This window comes from Salvia hispanica, chromosome 1 (assembly GCF_029641045.1).
Source record: "Salvia hispanica isolate PSC_SH4W2 chromosome 1, Shi_PSC_v1, whole genome shotgun sequence".
NCBI lineage: Eukaryota > Viridiplantae > Streptophyta > Magnoliopsida > Lamiales > Lamiaceae > Salvia > Salvia hispanica.
The window spans coordinates 1065503-1084699 of NC_142692.1; the positions used below are offsets into that span (position 1 = coordinate 1065503).

Sequence of the window (19197 nt, forward strand, 5' to 3'; positions counted from 1 at the left end):
TACCCATTGTATGCAATAAAAGAATTTACTGAAGTGGCTGACTTTATAATAAATAGAAAATGACATACGAAAGTAAGTGCTTCCAGACGTACAACAGTAATGACGAGCTATTATGATGCAACTTAAAATTCAAAGAAAATGTTATTGAACAAACGAACAAGTAGTACATAAATATATTTCAACATTTTTTGTATGTAGACGTGGTTAGATATTGTATAATTGTATTGATTCCATTCGTTCAAATTTTGATAAACAATAAATTAAGGCACCGAAATATGCAGCATCGAATTAAGAGGTTAAAACTTAAAAGTGTATGCATGCATAAATGAATTAAAGAGCAAAAAAATATCTTTTGTATTGTAGTACATCCAAAATTTTATGAGTTGTGTCATTTTATTACAATATACGTATATAAAATACTTTTAAATACGAACAGGTAAGACTGTTCCTAAGAATTCAAGTTGAAAAGCACGAGAATCTTAAATACAACAAGATTTAGAAATACTTCAGATTTAATAAAGAGAAATCTATTGGCATGCTAAAATTTCTAATTTCCAAATAAGATTTACTAGTAGTATCTAGTAGTACTACTAGGGATGTCAATCGGGCTGACCCATCGGGTTTCGGGCCAACCTTACTCGGGTTGTGGGCTTGCGGGATTGTAATTTCTTTCGGGTTATAAAAGTTCGGCCGTAACCCAAAAGGCTCGGGTTTCGGGATAGCCCGACAGGTTAATCGGGTTGTTACCGATAAGATTAAGGCTCGAACAATCCAATAAATCATGATGAAAATTAGTTATATTTATAAAATATAAAATATTTAATTATGATAAATTTGATATATATGCTTAAACTAAATCATAAAATACTAATATTTGTGATATTTCGTGAAATTTTAATGCATGTTAAAAATTTAAATATTCTTTTGGTGAGATTAATTTATTTAACAATTATTATATTAATAAAAATTCAATATATAATTTATATATTTACCATAAAATTGAAAGTTATCTTTTTTTAGTTATCTATGTCATAAAATTAGTCAACGAAGTGTCGAATTAGGAGTAAAAAATTGTAAAATATAAATTTTACCGGGTTATCGGATCAGCCCATCGGGTTTTCGGGTCTGACCCTAACGGGTTGCGGGTTAATCGGGTGCGGTCTTATCGGGTTTTATTTTTATCGGGCTTGAAATTTCCGACCCTAACCCTATAAATTTAGCAGGCTATTCGGGCCAGCCCACGGGTTGCGGGTTACATTGACATCCCTCAGTACTACTTACTATTACTATTTGACAGCGTAATTAACAACAATTAATTATATTTACAAATACTATTTTTATTTGTATTCATAATAATTTTTATTGAAAGATCATTTTACTAAAAAATAAGAAATATAGATGGATCCAATCGAACTGCCATTTTTCTTAGTAACTTTATTGATCACAACACTATCGTTTACGCAAGTTTTACTAGAATTGCTAGTAATATCTTTCTGAAAATAATGTTAGTTCACTTGATGATAACTATCTCTTCTTTATCCAATGTTTCTTTTATTATTCAATAAAGGTCGGTTTTCAATTTATAGCAACTTTCACTATTGTAATTTATATTGTATATTGCAACTCGTGATGGAAACATTGAAAAATTATAAATTGGAAAAGTATTAGAATCAAACTAGTGATTATGTTTCATGTGTTATTTCTACCCACTTTTATAGAAAATCATAATGAAAACATTGAAAGTTAGAAAATGGGAAGTGATTGGAATCAAACTAGCGAATGTGTTTCATGTGTTATTGTGATATGTGGATGCATATTGTAACAAAGTAGAAAAGAGAAAGTTTTGGAGGTTACAACCGGAGCAGTTTGAGCTCGATTCTATTGAGCCATAGGTGAGTTCTCACATCCCAAATATATAAGGGATTAATTCAGTTAGAGATAGATTGATCAAGATTGAGAGAGTCATTTTCTGTGTGAGGAAATCAAAAGTTGTAGAGTGAGCTCTCGAGTTTGAGCGTTTTGATTTCTTGAGTGATTCTCAGCGTGATTCTTGAGCGATTGTAATCAGATACTCCGATTGTGATTGTGCGTTGAATAAATTGGTTGAAAGCTTCTCCGTGGACGTAGGTCTTACGACCGAACCACGTAATTGTGTGTGTTCTTCCATTTTGATTGATTCTCTGTTGTTGGTTGTTGTTTTGGGCCGGATTCCTCCGCCGATTCTAACAAATTGGCGCCGTCTGTGGGTATTGAGGGTTTGATTGTTGATCGGCGAGATGGCTTCGGCAAAGATCGATGTGGAGAAATTCACGGGGAAAAACGAATTTGGTTTGTGGAGGCTCAAGATCAAAGCGGTGTTGATGCAACATGGTCTGTGGGAGATCTTGACTGAGAAGGATCAGGAGCCGACCGGAGATGAGGCGGTGGTTGATCCGAAGAAGAAGGAGCTCCAAAATAAGGCCTATAGTACCTTGATTCTTAGCCTCGGTGATTGAATATTAAGGGAAGTTTCTAAAGAGGAGACCGCTGTTGGAATTTGGGTGAAGCTTGAATCAATTTACATGACCAAGTCACTTGCCAATCGTCTACATCTCAAGTAAGCAGAGATTGTTCACATTCAAGATTTCAGAGTCAAGAAGTGTGATGGAGCAGTTAGATGAGTTTGGAAAATGTAATGATGTTTGATTGATTAAATTTAAATGTTAACTATATGTCCTGGATATAATTAAAGCAACTATACACTAGAACAAATCAATTTAAATTAGAGTGGTGGTAGATAGGAGTATCATTTTAAAGTGAACCTAGTACTTTTAAGAGGAGTGGTTAATTTTAGACAATCCACGACCATATTTTTTTCGTTTTTAGACTTTTGTTATGTCCACAAAATATAGTCTTGATACTAAACACTACACATTATACTGTGAAATTTGTAAAATAATAGAATTTACCTAGTTAAAAAGGGGGATTTAGTATAAAATTAAATATAGACTAATTTTGATTGTTAGACTTAGACAATAAAATGAAAAATTGAAATATACATATTTTTTTTGGAGGCAACGAATGTTAACGGCAGGGATTCTATCAGGTCTTTTCTAACACATCACGTTACTTAATTAACAGAAATCTAATTTCTTGAATTTCATGCATACATGTGGGAAAGTTGATGAGAAAGAGTGAAATCTTGCCCCATATGATAACTTCATGCGACAATATTGGGCCTGCATATATGTAACAATGTTTGGAGAGTTTAACTGGGCCTCTCATACCTAAGTGGGCCATTTTAAATTTAAGCAAGATCCTTTTTTCATTGCAAACAATAATTGAAAAAATAAATTAGGCAAACATTCATTAACATTTTAAATAACTTAATATAAACATGACAAAAAGGCTGGTTAGTGAGCGGCTCTTCCACTATAAACATAGTACTTAGCCGAGTAAACATAACCAACAAGGGAGAGTGCACTAATCCCGGCCAGCAGCCAATAGAAGTAGTCGAGATGCGCCCGGTTCAAGTTGTCGGAAAACCATCCGGCCCCACCGCCTCCGCTTGTCACTTTTTGGATCACGGATACCAACAAGCTACTAGCAAGGCTGCCCACCCCGAGTATGCTCAGGTACAGGGCGAGCCCTGTGCTCTTGAGCTCACTCGGGACTTGGTCATAGAAAAATTCCTGCAGGCCAACCATGCCAAAAACGTCTGAGATCCCGGAGAGCGTGTACTGTGGGGCCAACCACCACACGCTCATCGGGATCACGGCGTCGGGCTGGTCAACCAGGCCGTGCTCGCGGGCAGCCTTGAGGCGCCTGGCCTCAACGACGGCCGCGATCACTATGGACAGGAGGGACAGGACCAGCCCGACCCCGATCCTCTGGAACACTGTTATGCCCGAGCTCTTCTTGGTTATGGACCTGGCAATGGGGACGAACACGCAGTCGTAGATCGTGATAAAGACCACGACTGATAGAGAGATGCAGATCTGAAACGAGGCCGCAGGGATTTCGAAAGTCGGGCCGATGCGACGGTCCATCGTGACGGCTTGCTTCGTGAACAGAGTGGAAGGTTGTGCGTACACGACGGAGTAGCCCAGGCTTGTGCACCAAATCGGGACAAGCCTTAGCATTGCTTTTGCTTCCCTGGCACCTTCCACATTGTCAGACTCAGCCGAGGGCGTGTCTGACAGTGGAAGCAGTGCCTTGTCCAAAGACCTGACACATGTCATATCAGTGTCAGGATCAACACACATCAACACCAGTGTCATGTAATTTCCACAAATGAAAATTTTCTATCTATAAAGGACTCACTCAAGACCAGAAGTTTCGCGTTTTTTCATAATAACACGAAACATTCTGACAAACGGATGCCTTCCCTTGTTCCTCTTGCTCTCAGTACTGAACCGGTAAACCAGTGACCCGATGCAGAAGAGAATCAAGGAGACGAGCATAACGATGGAAGGGATTCCGAATCCGACCACCCAACTTAGATTCTCTTCTACGTAATTAACCACAGCGAGGGCGAGGACGATGCCTAGACACGAGGACCAGAGCCACCAGTTGAAGAAGGAGCTTTTCGCTGCGTTTTCGTTATCATCCGCAACGTCGAACTGGTCCGCACCAAATGCTTGCAGGGAGGGCTTGAGCCCACCTTGAGCAAATGCAACCAAATACAAAGAAAAGAAGAAGAAAATTGTCTGAATCTGAGATGGATAACATAATGTGTTGCTGCTGTTTCCATCACTTTTGCAGCTTGTGGAGCCCATTGAATTGAGTAAAGAAGATAGAGTCAAGAAGCCAAGTCCCTATTCAAACCCCATCATGAATATTTAGAGTCAAGAAGTAGTATAATTTTAAATTTGTTTAGAAAATCAAATTATAGTATTTTCAATCTAAATTAAAGAAGCTCAATTATCCAAAGTACTTTTATCAGTTATAAGATTACAACACATTATTTTTTTTTATAAGTCATCTAAGAAAAGCTTAGCCAAACACTACAAAAATCATACTCCTCGTTTGTGAATAACTTTCTTATCCTTCCTCTGTCCTATTAAAAATGAAACATTTCCTAAAATGAATATCTATTTCTCCACTTTTTCATCTAACCTACTTTACTCTCTCTTTATTAACTAAAAAAAAACACTAAATAAAAATCCGTGTCAATTTCCAAATATTGCATATTTAATGGGACAGAGGTAGTACTATTACTTTTTTCGTCGAATCGCGAAAGTGTAAAGAATTACTGACCAATATATACAAGAGAGACGAGAAGACAATGGTTCGGAAGCGGCCCAAAAGCGTGTCTGCGATAAGCGCACCGAGGATAGGCGAGAGGGCCGCCGTGCCGTACCACGCATTCAAGTTTGCGGCGGCGGCGGCCGTGGATTGGCCTAGTTCGCCGGTTAAGTAATTCACCAAATTCGAGCTGATTCCATAGTAACAAAACCTCTCCGCCATTTCAAAACCTTCAAAAAAACCAAAAAAAAAAAAACTAAATTTCAACAAATATATATACACATATATATAGAATGCAATTATTGAAAAAAAGTAAAGAAAGAAAAAGTGGGAATATAATTAAAGTATAAGAAGTACCGGCGTTGAAAAAAGCTGATTTCCAGAAACCGGATTTGGAGCGGATGGAAGGGCGGCCCTTGAAGTCGACGTAGCCGGGAACGACGTCGTTTGGCTCGGCCGCGGCGGTTGCTTCTCCGGCGACGGTGATAGCCATGCTTTAGCGGGCCTAGTTTTATTTGGTTACCACAAAAATACTAGTGGGAGGCTACTATATCAAATATTTGTAGTGGGGACGGATATTTTTATGGTTCGATTCTTATTTTTCCATTTTGGTACGTCTATCAAAATTAGTTCAGGTAAGCAACTTCGAGAATTTAGCAATAATTTAGAAGAATTTCAGAAATAAACTCTATGTACAATTATAAATAATCTATTAGGGTAGTGATAAAAGGGTAGTGATAAAATGTAAAGTTATACTCTCTCTGTCCTATTAGAAATGAAACGCTTGCTTTTTCACACATGTTTTGAAAAAATAATACTCTCTCCGTCCCAGATTAAGAGTCACTTTTTGTCATAAAAGTCTGTCCCAGTTTAAGAGTCACTTTTAGAATTTTTCATATTTGGTCATACAATTTTACCTCATTCTTCATCAAAATTACATCAAAATGTCATTATCTAAATTAAAATAAACCAAAACAAAAATCAAAAGTCAAAAGGGACTCACCTTCAACCAACTCTACCATCTCACTTCATTTATTACACACTCTACCATCTCAATTCATTTATTACACACTCTACCATCTCACTTCATTTATTACACACTCCACTATCTCACTTCATTTATTACACACTTCAGCTCTTTCTTAAAACCCGAGCCATAACAATAAGTGACTCCAAATGTGGGACGGAGGGAGTAATAAATAGTTAAAGTGGAAAAAAAATAAAGTAAAAAAGATAATAAGATAAAGGGGACACTCATCTACATTATTCTCTCTCTTACTTTATTTTTTCACAACTTTAGTTGTTTATTATAATTTTTCCAAAACAAGTGCGCAAAAATAAACGTTGCATTTTAAAATGGGACGGAAGGAGTATATTGTACAAACTCAAAACTCTTCAATACAGTTTCAATACAATATCAACACAGTGTAAAATTTCAAGATTTTAATACAATACAGTATTAACATAATATCAACACATCATCGATCATTGACTACTGTTGAAATTCTGTTGACATTTTCCTGTTGATGTTTTTTTGTGATCTGTTGACATTTTTCAATGATTCAGCTCATAGTTTTGAGTTTGTACAATATTTAGAGTTTTCATTTGATCACATTCCTAATCTATTATTATGATTATTTAGAATATATCGAAATACAATTCTCATTGAAAGCCTCTAGTAATAACCGTTACTCCTTTTTTGTGAAGGTTAACATGATCGAAAATACTACTACTATAATTTGAATTGTCGATTATTAGTGAACAATATGGAAAAAAATGTCCTAACAAATTAATACTACTATGACAATGAGTGCATAGTAATTTTGGGTATTATTTGACGAGGCGTAATTAGTGCCTACGATAAATTTCATTTACACTAGTCATTTAAATCACAAAATGGGAGAAGTTGAATTTGCACAATATCTCACTTTATTGTTGATAGAGAAATAACGAGACAATTTGCACAAGCGTCTCTCAACTCACAAGTGCAAATTAATCTCTGTGTGACTCAAATTAATTTATTGATTGAATGAAATATATGCGATCAACTTAATTTGTCATCCCCATAATATTATCAAGAATAAAAAGAAAGATTCTTTCTTGTCAAAAGAAATACTATCATGATATGACCCACCATTAATGGAGGTATGGAAGCCGTTCAACTAATTTTAGCCATTTGTTTATAGGGAAAATAAATATCTTTAATAATTTATTAATTTGTATCAATATCAATACAATTATAGTATATTCGCAAATATTAGGTTGCTTATTACTTCATTGGTCCCCATAATTTGTCGCCATTTGACAAGTGGGTTGAAATATGTGGATTGAAATGTAATAGAAAGTGGGTTGAAAAAGTTAGTGATATGTGAGTCCTACTTTTATATATTAGTTTTATACTAAAATGTGAGTGAAAATGAGTTACTGAAATATAGGGTCTACCACCAAATATAATAAAAGTGAAAAGTGACAAATTTTTTGGGACGGACAGAAAAAGGAAATAGGGACAAATTTTCAGGGACAGAGAGAGTAAACTTGTGGAAGTATTTTTCTTTATACTCTCCATACTCGATATTTTAAAGAGACAGCCTTAAATAATCTTAAACAAGTTCTCCTATAGTAGGAAAATATGATTATGATCAATTCGTAAGTAATTAGTAATTTCAAATCCAGATCAGTTTTTAATTATTAGATTAGGAATTTAATGGTTGAAAATTTGAAATAATGTCGGATGGATTAAATTTAAAAATTATTACATAATTTAAAGGTATTAATGTCAATTCTTATAGTATAGGATAGTTATAATTAATCACTTTCTCTCTCCTCAAAATTATCTTGAAATTTTAAATTTATGTAACTCTCTCGGATTTAAATTGTTTTTTCATAAAATATATATTAAATTAAAGATAATTCTATAAAGATCTGACGAGATCTAAATTCCATATGTTTCGACGATGGTCAGATGATGAAACTTTTAATTTTGTTTCAATATTCGTATATGATGATTCTAATATTTTATATCAACAAATGCATCAAAAGGTTTCAATATAATGCATGTACAATATCAATAAAATTGTGTTCAAGTTTTCGCGTACGTATGTTGAAATATTTATGTCATTGTGTTAATATTTGTAATACACTATGGTGTTATCGAAAATCATGAAAATTATCATAATATGATAGATTGACGATTTTACTCTTTTATTGATATTTTATCTACTATTTATTGATATTCATACACTTTAATTTTCATCTATTTATTTTAAGGAGGAATGATATGCTACATACCTTATATGAGCTCCTTATGTGAGCACCACTCCCGTTTGACACACGTATAACATTGTTCGTTTCGATTTGTATATTTAGTTTAATTCTAATACATTAAAAAATATGACTGAATCTTTTAATTTCACAAAATTCGTAAAAATCAAAGCTCGATTTGCTTGTTTTCTAAATTTATGCTAAATATAGAGAAAACGAGCAAATCGAGCTTTGTTTTTTCGAATTTTGTGAAATTAAAAATTTCAATAACATTTTTTAATGTATTAGAATTAAACTAAATATAAAAATTGAAACGAACAATGTTATACGTGTGTTAAACGGAAGTGGTGCTCACATAATGTTCATTATGTAGCATATCATTTCTTTTATTTTTAAGATCTAATAGTATAGGATTGATCAAACATTTTAACATGACTCTAGGAACATAATCGTTGATATTAAAAATAACTTATTCTCTTACTCTATATATTTATAGGGTAATGGTCCCTCCTTTGGCAACGAAATAACACCATCTAATTATTTATAGGGGACCACTCATCTTACAAAATAAAAAAACATTATATATTTATAGGGGACCACTGATATTATTCCCTCGATCTTTGTTCCGAACGTCGATGATGTATTAATCATTTTTTAAAAATAATACTCTCTCCTTCCACAAAATTTGTGTATGACACAAGTTTTAATGTAGAATTGATAAAATAAGATAGAAAGGAAATAAAAAAGTAGAGAAAGAGAAAAAGTAAGAGAGAAGTAGTGTTAGTGAAATGTGAGGTAAGAGAAATGGAGAAAAAAGTAAGAGAGAATATTTCTATAAATAATTGTGATATATTTTTTGTGGACGGCCAAATATGATAATTGTGATCTATTTTTTGTGGACGGAAGGAGCATAGTTATCATCTTTCTAGCCCTACTTTTACTCGTCTTACCCATTGTGTGCAATAAAAAGAATTTATTGAAGTAGGACTTCATAATAAATAGGAAAATGAAATACAAAACTAAATGCTGCCAGACGTAAAACAACAATTATGAGCTATTATGATGCAACCCCAAATTCAAAGAAAATATTAATGGAACAAACGAAGTGTGTATATTTAATAATTAATATCCCTTTTGTTTTTGTTCATTCCCTCTGTGATTTTCTCTCTCTCTCTATATATATATATATATGTATTGTACTATTGTGTGTGTTGATCCTTTTGTTGCATAACGGTTGGGAATTTTATACTTGGCGGGAATTGGTGTGCTAATATTCGGTCGGCACTATTTATTTATATAATTAATTAGTAGTATTACATTTTTGTAGATTATTTAGTTTTATAAGTATTACTACTACTATGTATAATCGGTTGATTTGTTTTTGGTGAAACTAATACATTAGAATTTATCTTGTGTACAAATCGTGAATATTATACTATTAGAAGGTGGGTACTAGTTCATGTATTTTTGTCTTGTTAGTTACTTTTGTATTGAAATATATGTCGAGTTCTAGACAATAATAAACAAACATGTTTTATTTAATGTCACACTAAAAAGCAGCCACCAAATTATTTAATCTAGTAGAATTTATCTCGTGTTATTAGAAAGTGGGAAGTTATAAAATGGGAATCAAACTAGTGGTTGTGTTTAATGTTTTATTCCCTCACACTCTTACCAAAAAATCGTAATCATTAAACATTGAAAAGTTATAAATTGAGAAAGATTTGGAATCAAATTAGCGATTGTGTTTATAGTGCTATTCCCCACACTCTTAAAATTGTAATGAAAACATTGATAAGTTATAAACTAGCAAAGGATTAGAATTAAACCTGTGATTGTGTTTTATGTAGGGGTGCTTAAACGATTTTCCGGTTCTCGGTTAACCAGAATCGGAACTAGAACTGATCGGTTAATTGAGATATTCGGTTCCGGTTCCAACTTTTTAAATAAATCGGTTCTGATTCCGAACTGGAATCAACCGGTTCCTAACCGGGAACCGGATTATAATTCAATTTTTTTATATAATTTAATATACTAATAAATCTAATTTAATTGAATTAATTTTGAATTAAAGTAAAATAATTTGAAACATTGAGTGATTTTAAGATTTAAACAGTGTTAGATTTGCAAGCTTTGTTTTATGAAGTATTTAAAATGTTTAAACTGTAATACTTTGAATCTACAATTATTTTCCTAATCCATTTTTTATGAACTAACTACAATTAGTAGGACATCGTAAGTTTATTTTTAATTTCTAAAAGAACTTATACAAAAACAATATCATTTCATATGATAGAAATTTAACTTTATAACAAATTTATGTAACAATTCATTTAACATACGATTTAACCTATTTGTAAATAATTTATTAACTGTTCCATTATAAACCAAAAAGTCACAACAAGATCATTTAGTATTGGAATATCCAATGAATATTTGTTTAGCCAAAAAAGGGAAAATGAAATTCAATTTTAAAACTCATTTTTTAAAAAAATTGCTAAAGTTTAGAACTCCTATTTTTGTATTAAAAAATTGCTAACATAAACAAGTCCGACATACTACACTTGGCATAACTCTTATTCATATATGGATATTATTATATTGTTGGTTTCTATTTTTTGTGTATTTATTTGAATTTTTAGGTATTATTTGTTATATTTCTAGACGTTGGATTATTATTTTTTTAGTATTGAACTATTTAAAATTATAAATAAAATTTGGATTAAAATTACACATCGGTTCCGGTTCGGAACTGAAATCGACCGATAAGCATACAATCGCTGCTTCATAAAGAGCCGATACGCAAGCGATTTTGTCATGTACAGCTCTTCGCATTTCTCAAAGATCCCCAACGCCGTGGTCTCCTTCGACACCTCTCAGAGAACCTTGTCACCGAGACTCAACACCACAACACTGTGTGCTTTAGCAAGAACATCCGCTCGCTTAGCCTTGGCTTTCTCGTCGAGCACCACCGTCGGATCATCCTTATTCAACGCCTCTGCTAACCCTTGTTGAATCAGCATCACTCGGACCTTCATCCTCCATAGACTGAAATCATTCTTGCCGGTGAATTTTTCGGCCTCAAATCTTGAAGCCATCGCTCTCGATCTTGAGCTCAATCGATCTCAATAATAGGCCGCCACCTCCGCCGTTCCCGCATACGGCGCCACTTGTTAGATTTGTTGATCGGAGATGACAAAGAAATGGAAGGGAAGAAGAATGAGATCGCGAGAGGTTTCTGGGAGGAATTTTTGTGTATTGATTCAAATTGGGAAATTACAATTGAATTGCTCAAAATCCCTAACCCCCTTTCTTACGCTCTTACGCTGAAACTAACTAAACAACAAAACAAAATAATCCTATGGCTAGGATCTGATCTCAAGTCAGCTATGCCATCAGACGGCTCACAATCATCAACTGCTTATTTGCAACTAAGCAATTAATCTCTACAAGAGGCATGTACGTTCTATAAATCATTTCTATCAATGAGAATATCCTTCTATTCAACAATATTCACCACAATATAATTACTCTTACAAATTAACATGCGCAAAAGGAGACACCTACATAAATCAAGACATTAAATTACATTCCGTGTGATTCCATTTAATTTCTCTATTACATTTTCGGACATACATAAAACAACACTTGACTTACCTGTAAATTAATACAACAAGAAGCCCCAGATTATATTTTTCTACGTCCGTCCCTGACTAAAAAAGGCCCACTACCTACGAGTCTACGTAATGGCTCGTGTCCTATAAACATAAGATCGCGTGGAGCAAACAAACGCGACGAATCCAGCCAGGCTGAGCCCTGCCAGCAGCCAGTAGAAGTAATCGAGGTGGGCCCGGTTAAGGTTGTCGGAAAACCACCCCTCTCGGTCGTTTCCGGCAGTGACACTCTGTATCGTAGACACGAGGAAGCTACTTACAAGGTTGCCCGTGCCAAGTATGCTAATGTAGATAGCAAGACCAACACTTCGAAGATCTAAAGGAACTTGATCGTAGAAAAACTCTTGAAGACCAACCATTGCAAAGGCATCCGCCAACCCTGATAACACATACTGCGGCGCCAGCCACCACACGCTCATCGGGACCACGGCCTCTGGCTTGTCAACAAGGCCGTGGTCTCGGGCAATTTCAAGGCGCCTCCTCTCAACAGCGGCTGCGAAGACTATGGAGACGAGAGAGAGGACGAGCCCTGTCCCGACCCTCTGGAGGGTCGAGATGCCCGAGGGGCATTTGGTTATGGATTTGGCGATGGGGACGAGGACGCGGTCGTAGATTGGGAGGGAGATGATGATGGAGCTGCCGATGAAGCAGTGTTGGAGAGAGGCGGCCGGGATTTGGAAGGCGGAGGTGATGTGGCGGTCGAGGGTGGCGGCTTGCTTGGTGAAGAGAGTTGATGGCTGCGCGTAGATGATCGTGTAGCCGAGGCACGAGCACCATATCGGAGCAAGTTTGAGGATCGATTTTGCATCTTCGACGTCTCCAGTGGTTAAACCATCGGGTTCGAGCAATGCTTTGTCAAGAAACCTGTTACAAATTTATGTCATCTCATTCCAGTAACGAGCGACACCAGTTTTAATGCAAAATGAGATTATTTTTGTGTATAAACATCTTGACAATTAACTACACCCATTTTATTACAAAATGTGACTAGTTCGGTAGACAGACCAGAATGAAAAAATAAGACTATTTTTTATTGACCGATACAATAGTATCTAAAAGTATCAAATATGCATGTCAACGATTTTGTTGAACAAAACAGGATCAACAATTTATACATACCCGATGTGAGCACCGTAGTCTGATATATTATTGGTCTCCTCCTTAGTTACACGGGCAATGCGGCGATTCTTAGCTGCTCGTGCAAAAACACGATAGATACGCACGAACGGGTTACTACCTCCTTCCCCAGTCTTGCGAAACCGATAGGTTCTAATCCCGGACAAGAACACAACCAGAGAGAAACACATGGTGACAGCAGGGATTCCAAATCCAAGCTCCCAACTCAGATTATCTTGAATATAGGCCAAAACCAAGAGAGGCGCCAGAATCCCTGCAGTGCTGAAACAGTTCCACCAATTGAAAAATGAGCCCTTTGCTCTGTTCTCATTCTCGTCTTCCTCGTCGAACTGATCAACCGCGAAAGCTTGCACGCAGGGCAGGTAACCTGCCTGCGCGAAAGCCACTGAGAAGAACGAGACGAAGAAGAAGACAAGCTCGAGCTGGTTCGAAGAGCACGCGCGGCTGGTTGGTGAAGATTGCTTGCATTCGGATGAGTTGAGTGAAGCTGATAGTGTCAAGCAACCAAGCGCCTGAATTCACAGTATATCCCAATAAAATTAAATTTTCTAACAATATTTTAGCTCTATTGCTACCAAATTACTCTAATAACTTAATTCTCAAGCAAAATTGAAGCAATTTTTGAGAATGCTGAAGAAAATGACAAGGCAGCCAAAAATCATAAGCTTCAATGTAAATAATTACGGAAATTCAATTTAAAATTGTGGATCTAACCGCTATATAGAGCACACAAGCGGCGGAAATCATCCGAAACCGGCCGGAAAACGCATCCGCCACATAAGCGCCGAGAATCGGCAAAATCGCCGACGTTCCGTACCATGCGTTGAGAATCGCGGCCGCGGTGGCGGTCGGAAGCCCCAAATTTCCGGTCAGATAGCTCACCAGATTCAAACTTATTCCGTAGTAAGCAAACCTCTCCGAAACTCCAACAACTTACAAATTTGGGGGAAATTGAATCACTAAACTTGAACCGAAGCTGAATCGAAGCTTGAATTGATTCATACAGTGATTAATTGAATACATAATCGATGCGATTGCGTGTAAATGTGCGAAATTAACTCCGATCGTTGAATATTTCGCCGTTACCTATGAGGAAAGAGGCGGATCTCCAGCAACCAGATTTGGATCGGACTGAACGCCGGCCGTTGGAGTCGATGGAGCGCGGCACGACGTCGTCGAGCAGCGGTGCTTCCGCCTCACAATTTTCATCTCCGTCAGCTGCGCTGATCGTCATTTGCTCTGTGATTTTCTCTCTCTATATATGTAGTGTGTGTGACTGTGTGTTGATCCTCATTTGTTGCAGAAACGGTTGGGAACTTTTATACTTGGCGGGAATTGGTGTGCTAATATTCGGTCGGCGCTATATATTTATATAATTAATTATTAGTATTTTTTTAGTAGATTATTTAGTTTTATACTACTAGTACTGGTTTGCATAGGGATGTATTCCTATCAAAACAGTCAGATTAAAACTTAAAACACTTGCGGTTCATTGGATCTTGTGATCTAACGATCAGATTAATGCCACGTGTGATCTTATAATGTAGATTTTTAGCCTAATAATATAGCTCGGATATTAATGTAGTATTTTTATGAAATAATGTACATTTCCATTCTAATAATGCACCTCGGCTAATAATGTAGATTTTTAGTACAATAATGTACCTTATCACAACCCTCCAATCTAAGGATCCAAGGGATATGATTTGTGCTGTGTTTTACGAGATGTTGTTAGGACCCTAACACACCCCACGTAATCGGTTAATTTGTTTTTGGTGAAACTAATACGTTAGAATTATCTCGTGTACAAATCGTGAATATTATACTAATCATGTATTTTTGTCATGTTAGTTACTTTTGCATTGAAATTTGTCGAGTTTAGACAATAATAAACAAACATGTTTTATTTAATGTCACGCTCAAAAGTAGCCACCAAATCTAATCTAGTAGTACTGGTATATTAGTATTAGAATTTATCTATTGTTATTAGAAAGTGGGAACCAATTCGTGTATTTTTTTTTTTGTCATACTTTTCTTAAAGTATGTCGAGTTCTATACAATAACAAACTTTATTATTTGTTGATTAAGATCACGCCCAAAAGTAGCCACCTAATCTAGTGCTAGTATTTTAGATCACCTGTTCACAATTTCGAAAAGGGCATTCATACGTATTTTAATCAAATTCTAGTAATTTTTCATAATTTTAAAATTAATTGTAAAAATTATGAATTTTAACAATTTTCTCAACTTTCAACAAACTCTGAAATATAATTTAAATGAAATTGTACCTGATGTAATATCTTAAAACTTGAAAATATATTTCAAAGTGTATGATTTAAATTTTTACCATTGAGGTTTAAAAATAGTCATGCGAACTAGATTCTGATCAAAATTCTTTTTTTTTTTAACAAAATAAAGCTTAATATTCTCTCTATTACTTTATTGTCTTTTTCTATCACAAAGTTTAGTCTTTAACTAACAATGTTTTAAATCTATGCACAAACAAAACGTTTCATGGCTGGACGAAGGGAGTATATATTTGTCGTAAAGTATTAAATAAGGAACAATTAATAAGTAACCTTTGTCGATTCAAGACACAAAAAGAAAGTGAATTGATAACGAGAAGTTGTTGCGAAGGCTTGTTGGTATTAACTTTAGAGCATCCACAATGGTAAATAAGCCTGCTATAGGCTAGCCTATTTCTCCTCCTGCCACATCATCCAGCATTAAAATTCCTCCTGCCACATCATCAGGACAAGCCACAGGCTAGCCACATCATCAGCAATATTAAAAAAAATAACTAAATTTACGGAATTAAACACAAAATACAGAATTAAATATACGACACATATACGGGAAAATTGGTTAATTTTATTCAAATAAAAAAAAGTACATTAACTAAAAATAAAAAAAATTACATAATAAAAAAAAATTCGGGCTTCCACACACGAGCCCCCGCCCCACTCTAATCCTCGTCGCCGTTGCCGCCGTCCTCGCCGCCACCGGCTACACCCCCGGCATCTGAGCCCGCGTCTGATCCCCCCAACTGTGCCGCGAAGGTATCCAAATCGATTTGCATACTCTCGAGCATTGAGTGAAGAAACCTCTTCTCCACGGGGTCAGTTGCCTCCCTCCACTCAGCCAAGATCTTGTGCATCTGTTTACGCGTTGATTGACGCGCGTAGAAGGCGAGCTCGGCTAGCGACTTGCCAACAGGGGGGGATACCGACTGGACCTCCTGTGACCCCTAGGCGACTCCCCTCGCTGCCCGTTGCGCCCTCTCCTGACCAATCGGGCGAGTGCGGCGAGCGAAGGATGGAGGGGACGGCTCCTCCTGAACATCCTCGGGGAGGTCGTGGGAACCGCCGCTGCTGCCGCTGTAATCACCGACATAGTTCAGTCGCTGCTTCTTCGGCCAGCCAGCATCGGCACCCCCCCAGAACTTCTCAGAATCCATCAGCACCAGATAGCAGTTCCAGTAGGTGAATTCCTTATACAGCCCCGACACGGGGAAGGCTTTATCCGCTATCCTCCTGCAGTCCTCATCAGTCTGACCACTGGTCTTCATGCGGAGGGTTTTGGTGTACTAGCCCGCAAATCGAGATACCGCAACCCTGATTCGCTCCCACCCTTTCCGACACTCATCTACGGTGTATGCCTTCCCATGTGGGCAATTCCTATTGTAGGCTGCTGCAATTTTAGCCCACATGTTGACGATCCTCTGATTGTTCGAAACGAGGGGATCATCACAAACAGACACTCAAGCCTTGGACAGCGCGACGTTCTCATCATCCGTCCACTTCCTTCGTACACTGTCGTCATCAGCCGGCTACGGCGACTCGCCGACCACCCTCTTGCCCTTCTTCTTCTTCTTTGGTTCACCCCGACCCCGTCCTACTCCCCCAAGGACTGTCGTGTCAGCCTCCTCGAGATCCATCCCCAGCTCCTCTAAGGAGAAAGTCTCTACCCCAGTGTACTGCGTCTCTGATGGGGTCGATGTGTGCGAAGAAGTAGTCAAAAAATCAAGACTGGGGCGATAGACATTGTCCTCCCCCCGGCACCCCTGCATCACGGGCTGCACCCCCGCCTGCCAACCCGGCATCATCTGCGGCATCATATGCATCCCGGACCCCCAATCGGGCATCATCTGCATACCGGGTTGCATCCCCAGTACTCCCTGCCCGCCGCCCTACGGCATCATCTGCTGCCAAGGGTACATGCTGTAGTACCCGCCTATTGGCCCCCATCCAGCTCCCACGGGTACTGTGGGAGTTTGAGTCCCGCTCGTCGCTGGAGTAGACTCGTTGTTGCAATCCATTTCGCGTTGTTGCTCTTGTACAGAAATTAAGAGAGAGAGAAAATTCGTTAAAACAAGTGGTGCGTATGAAAATGACGTGAAAATCGCATATATATAGTGTTTCAAAAATTTAATTAAAAAAAAATCGCTCACCGATCGCTAGCCTACAATGGCGGCGAGCGCATCGGCCAGCGCTCGCCGAATTTCTCGCCGATTGCAATAGTTCGGCGAGCGGACCGGCTAGCGCCGGGAATCGGCTAGCCGGTCGCTCGCTGTGAGTGGTCTTACCAATAAACATCTAAATATCTAATCGAAGAATTTTGAATCAGCATATGTATTTGAACTACCCTTAATTAAGGCTTTAAATAGATTTGAAACACTCAATATTTATGTCACTAGATCTTAACTTAAATTACACTATATTTTCATCATTACTCAATAATAACGTATAGTACTAGCAGTTACATAACGTACTATTTACGACGAAAATTTACAATACATCGCATCAATATCTTCCCCGATTTAAATCAGTCACACCAATTTTCCAAAAATATTCACATGAGTATATTTTATAGAAAACCACCATTTTTTTATCCAGCAGATTTTATCTCTCTCTTAGTCGACACGTCAGCTCGCCTGCAAGCAACCAAAATAACCCCCAAAAAAAACGAAGCAAAAAAAAAAAAAAAATCAGAGAGAGAAAATCCCACGATGTGGGACTGGCTGCATTCGTGGTGCTGTTCCCTCCCAACCACACGCCAAAAACCGCCCAATCAGAGCCCTCTCCTCACCGCCGCCGCCGCATCGCGCCCTAGCTGCATCTCCTTCTCCGCGATGCTGATTTCGTGGCTCAATCGCCGCCGCCGGAGGTACCTCCTGCTGATCCTCTGCAGCCCCCTCCTCGTGCCCCTCCTCTGCGCGACGTGCCCGATCATCTGCGCCGCGGAGCTCTGCTTCCTGATCTCGCGGCGGCGGAGGCGGAAGGCGGCGGCGGAGGCGGGGAGGGGAAGATCCGGCGATGGCGGCGGAGACGAGGTAGGGCTGCTGCAGAGGTATTTGGAGGATCAGCTGATGCTGGTGTGGGGAAATGATGATTTGGGGGAAGGAGGAGGGGTCGATGTCGAATGTTTTGAAAGAGCGGGGGCTGTTTTGCAATAGAGTTGTTTCTTTTTGCTCTTTTTGTATATGTGATAGTCAACGCAACAGTAGTGAAAACGAAGTTTCTTAATTTGACAATGTTTATTCCATTTCCGCTTTTGAATCAATTTTTTTTTTCGCTTTAATAGTAAAATACAGTTTATATTTTAAATTTGGAATATTGACATCTAACATTACGAAACTTTCAAAAAGTTGAGATTTTCCCACGAACTTTAAAATTGGCAAATAATATCACGAACTTTATCCTGTGTTTGTTTTTTTCCACGAATGAAAAAATTCATGTTATTTTAATAGATTGAAGAACAATTTTGGAGGGTGTGCTTCAAGAAAAACTATCTTCAAAGATTGAAAAACTTGAAGATCTCAAAATTGTTGTCGAGAAATTACGAAAAAAAATCCGTATCATAATATTATTTGTGGGATTTTTTTCATTCATGGGAAAAA

At 37.4% G+C, this 19197-nt stretch overlaps 3 protein-coding genes across 3 annotated transcripts; 1 reads left to right on the top strand and 2 right to left on the bottom strand.

Moving 5' to 3' along the window:
• Positions 1-3320: 3320 nt before the first annotated feature.
• LOC148933027 (protein NRT1/ PTR FAMILY 5.10-like) lies at positions 3321-5796 on the bottom strand. Its single transcript, XM_089062664.1, has 4 exons — positions 5584-5796; positions 5239-5456; positions 4303-4796; positions 3321-4206 (listed from the first exon to the last, which is right to left on the bottom strand). Exons 1-4 carry the CDS (start codon positions 5717-5719, stop codon positions 3393-3395), a joined length of 1662 nt encoding a protein of 553 aa, XP_088918790.1. The 5' UTR covers positions 5720-5796; the 3' UTR covers positions 3321-3392.
• Positions 5797-11985: 6189 nt separating this feature from the next.
• LOC125222822 (protein NRT1/ PTR FAMILY 5.10-like) lies at positions 11986-14575 on the bottom strand. The gene is made up of 4 exons (XM_048125655.2): positions 14385-14575; positions 14013-14230; positions 13281-13810; positions 11986-13025 (listed from the first exon to the last, which is right to left on the bottom strand). Exons 1-4 carry the CDS (start codon positions 14530-14532, stop codon positions 12227-12229), a joined length of 1695 nt encoding a protein of 564 aa, XP_047981612.2. The 5' UTR covers positions 14533-14575; the 3' UTR covers positions 11986-12226.
• A 3672-nt stretch (positions 14576-18247) lies between these two features.
• On the top strand, positions 18248-18842 carry LOC125224261 (uncharacterized). Its single transcript, XM_048127637.2, has one exon. The coding sequence runs from the start codon at positions 18307-18309 to the stop codon at positions 18751-18753; it is 447 nt and encodes a 148-aa protein (XP_047983594.1). The 5' UTR covers positions 18248-18306; the 3' UTR covers positions 18754-18842.
• The last annotated feature ends 355 nt before the right edge of the window (positions 18843-19197 follow it).

Bases quoted from the DNA above. Each gene is read 5' to 3' on its own strand.
- LOC148933027 (XM_089062664.1), bottom strand. From the start codon at position 5,719: ATGGCTATCACCGTCGCCGGAGAAGCAACCGCCGCGGCCGAGCCAAAC. The intron at 5,457-5,583 runs GTACTTCTTATA...GTTTTTTTGAAG, and splicing joins ATCAGCTTTTTTCAACGCCG to GTTTTGAAATGGCGGAGAGG. The intron at 4,207-4,302 runs GTGAGTCCTTTA...GACATGTGTCAG, and splicing joins CGCGAAACTTCTGGTCTTGA to GTCTTTGGACAAGGCACTGC.
- LOC125222822 (XM_048125655.2), bottom strand. From the start codon at position 14,532: ATGACGATCAGCGCAGCTGACGGAGATGAAAATTGTGAGGCGGAAGCA. The intron at 13,811-14,012 runs GTTAGATCCACA...CTGTGAATTCAG, and splicing joins CTTGTGTGCTCTATATAGCG to GCGCTTGGTTGCTTGACACT. The intron at 13,026-13,280 runs GTATGTATAAAT...AATTTGTAACAG, and splicing joins GACTACGGTGCTCACATCGG to GTTTCTTGACAAAGCATTGC.
- LOC125224261 (XM_048127637.2), top strand. From the start codon at position 18,307: ATGTGGGACTGGCTGCATTCGTGGTGCTGTTCCCTCCCAACCACACGC.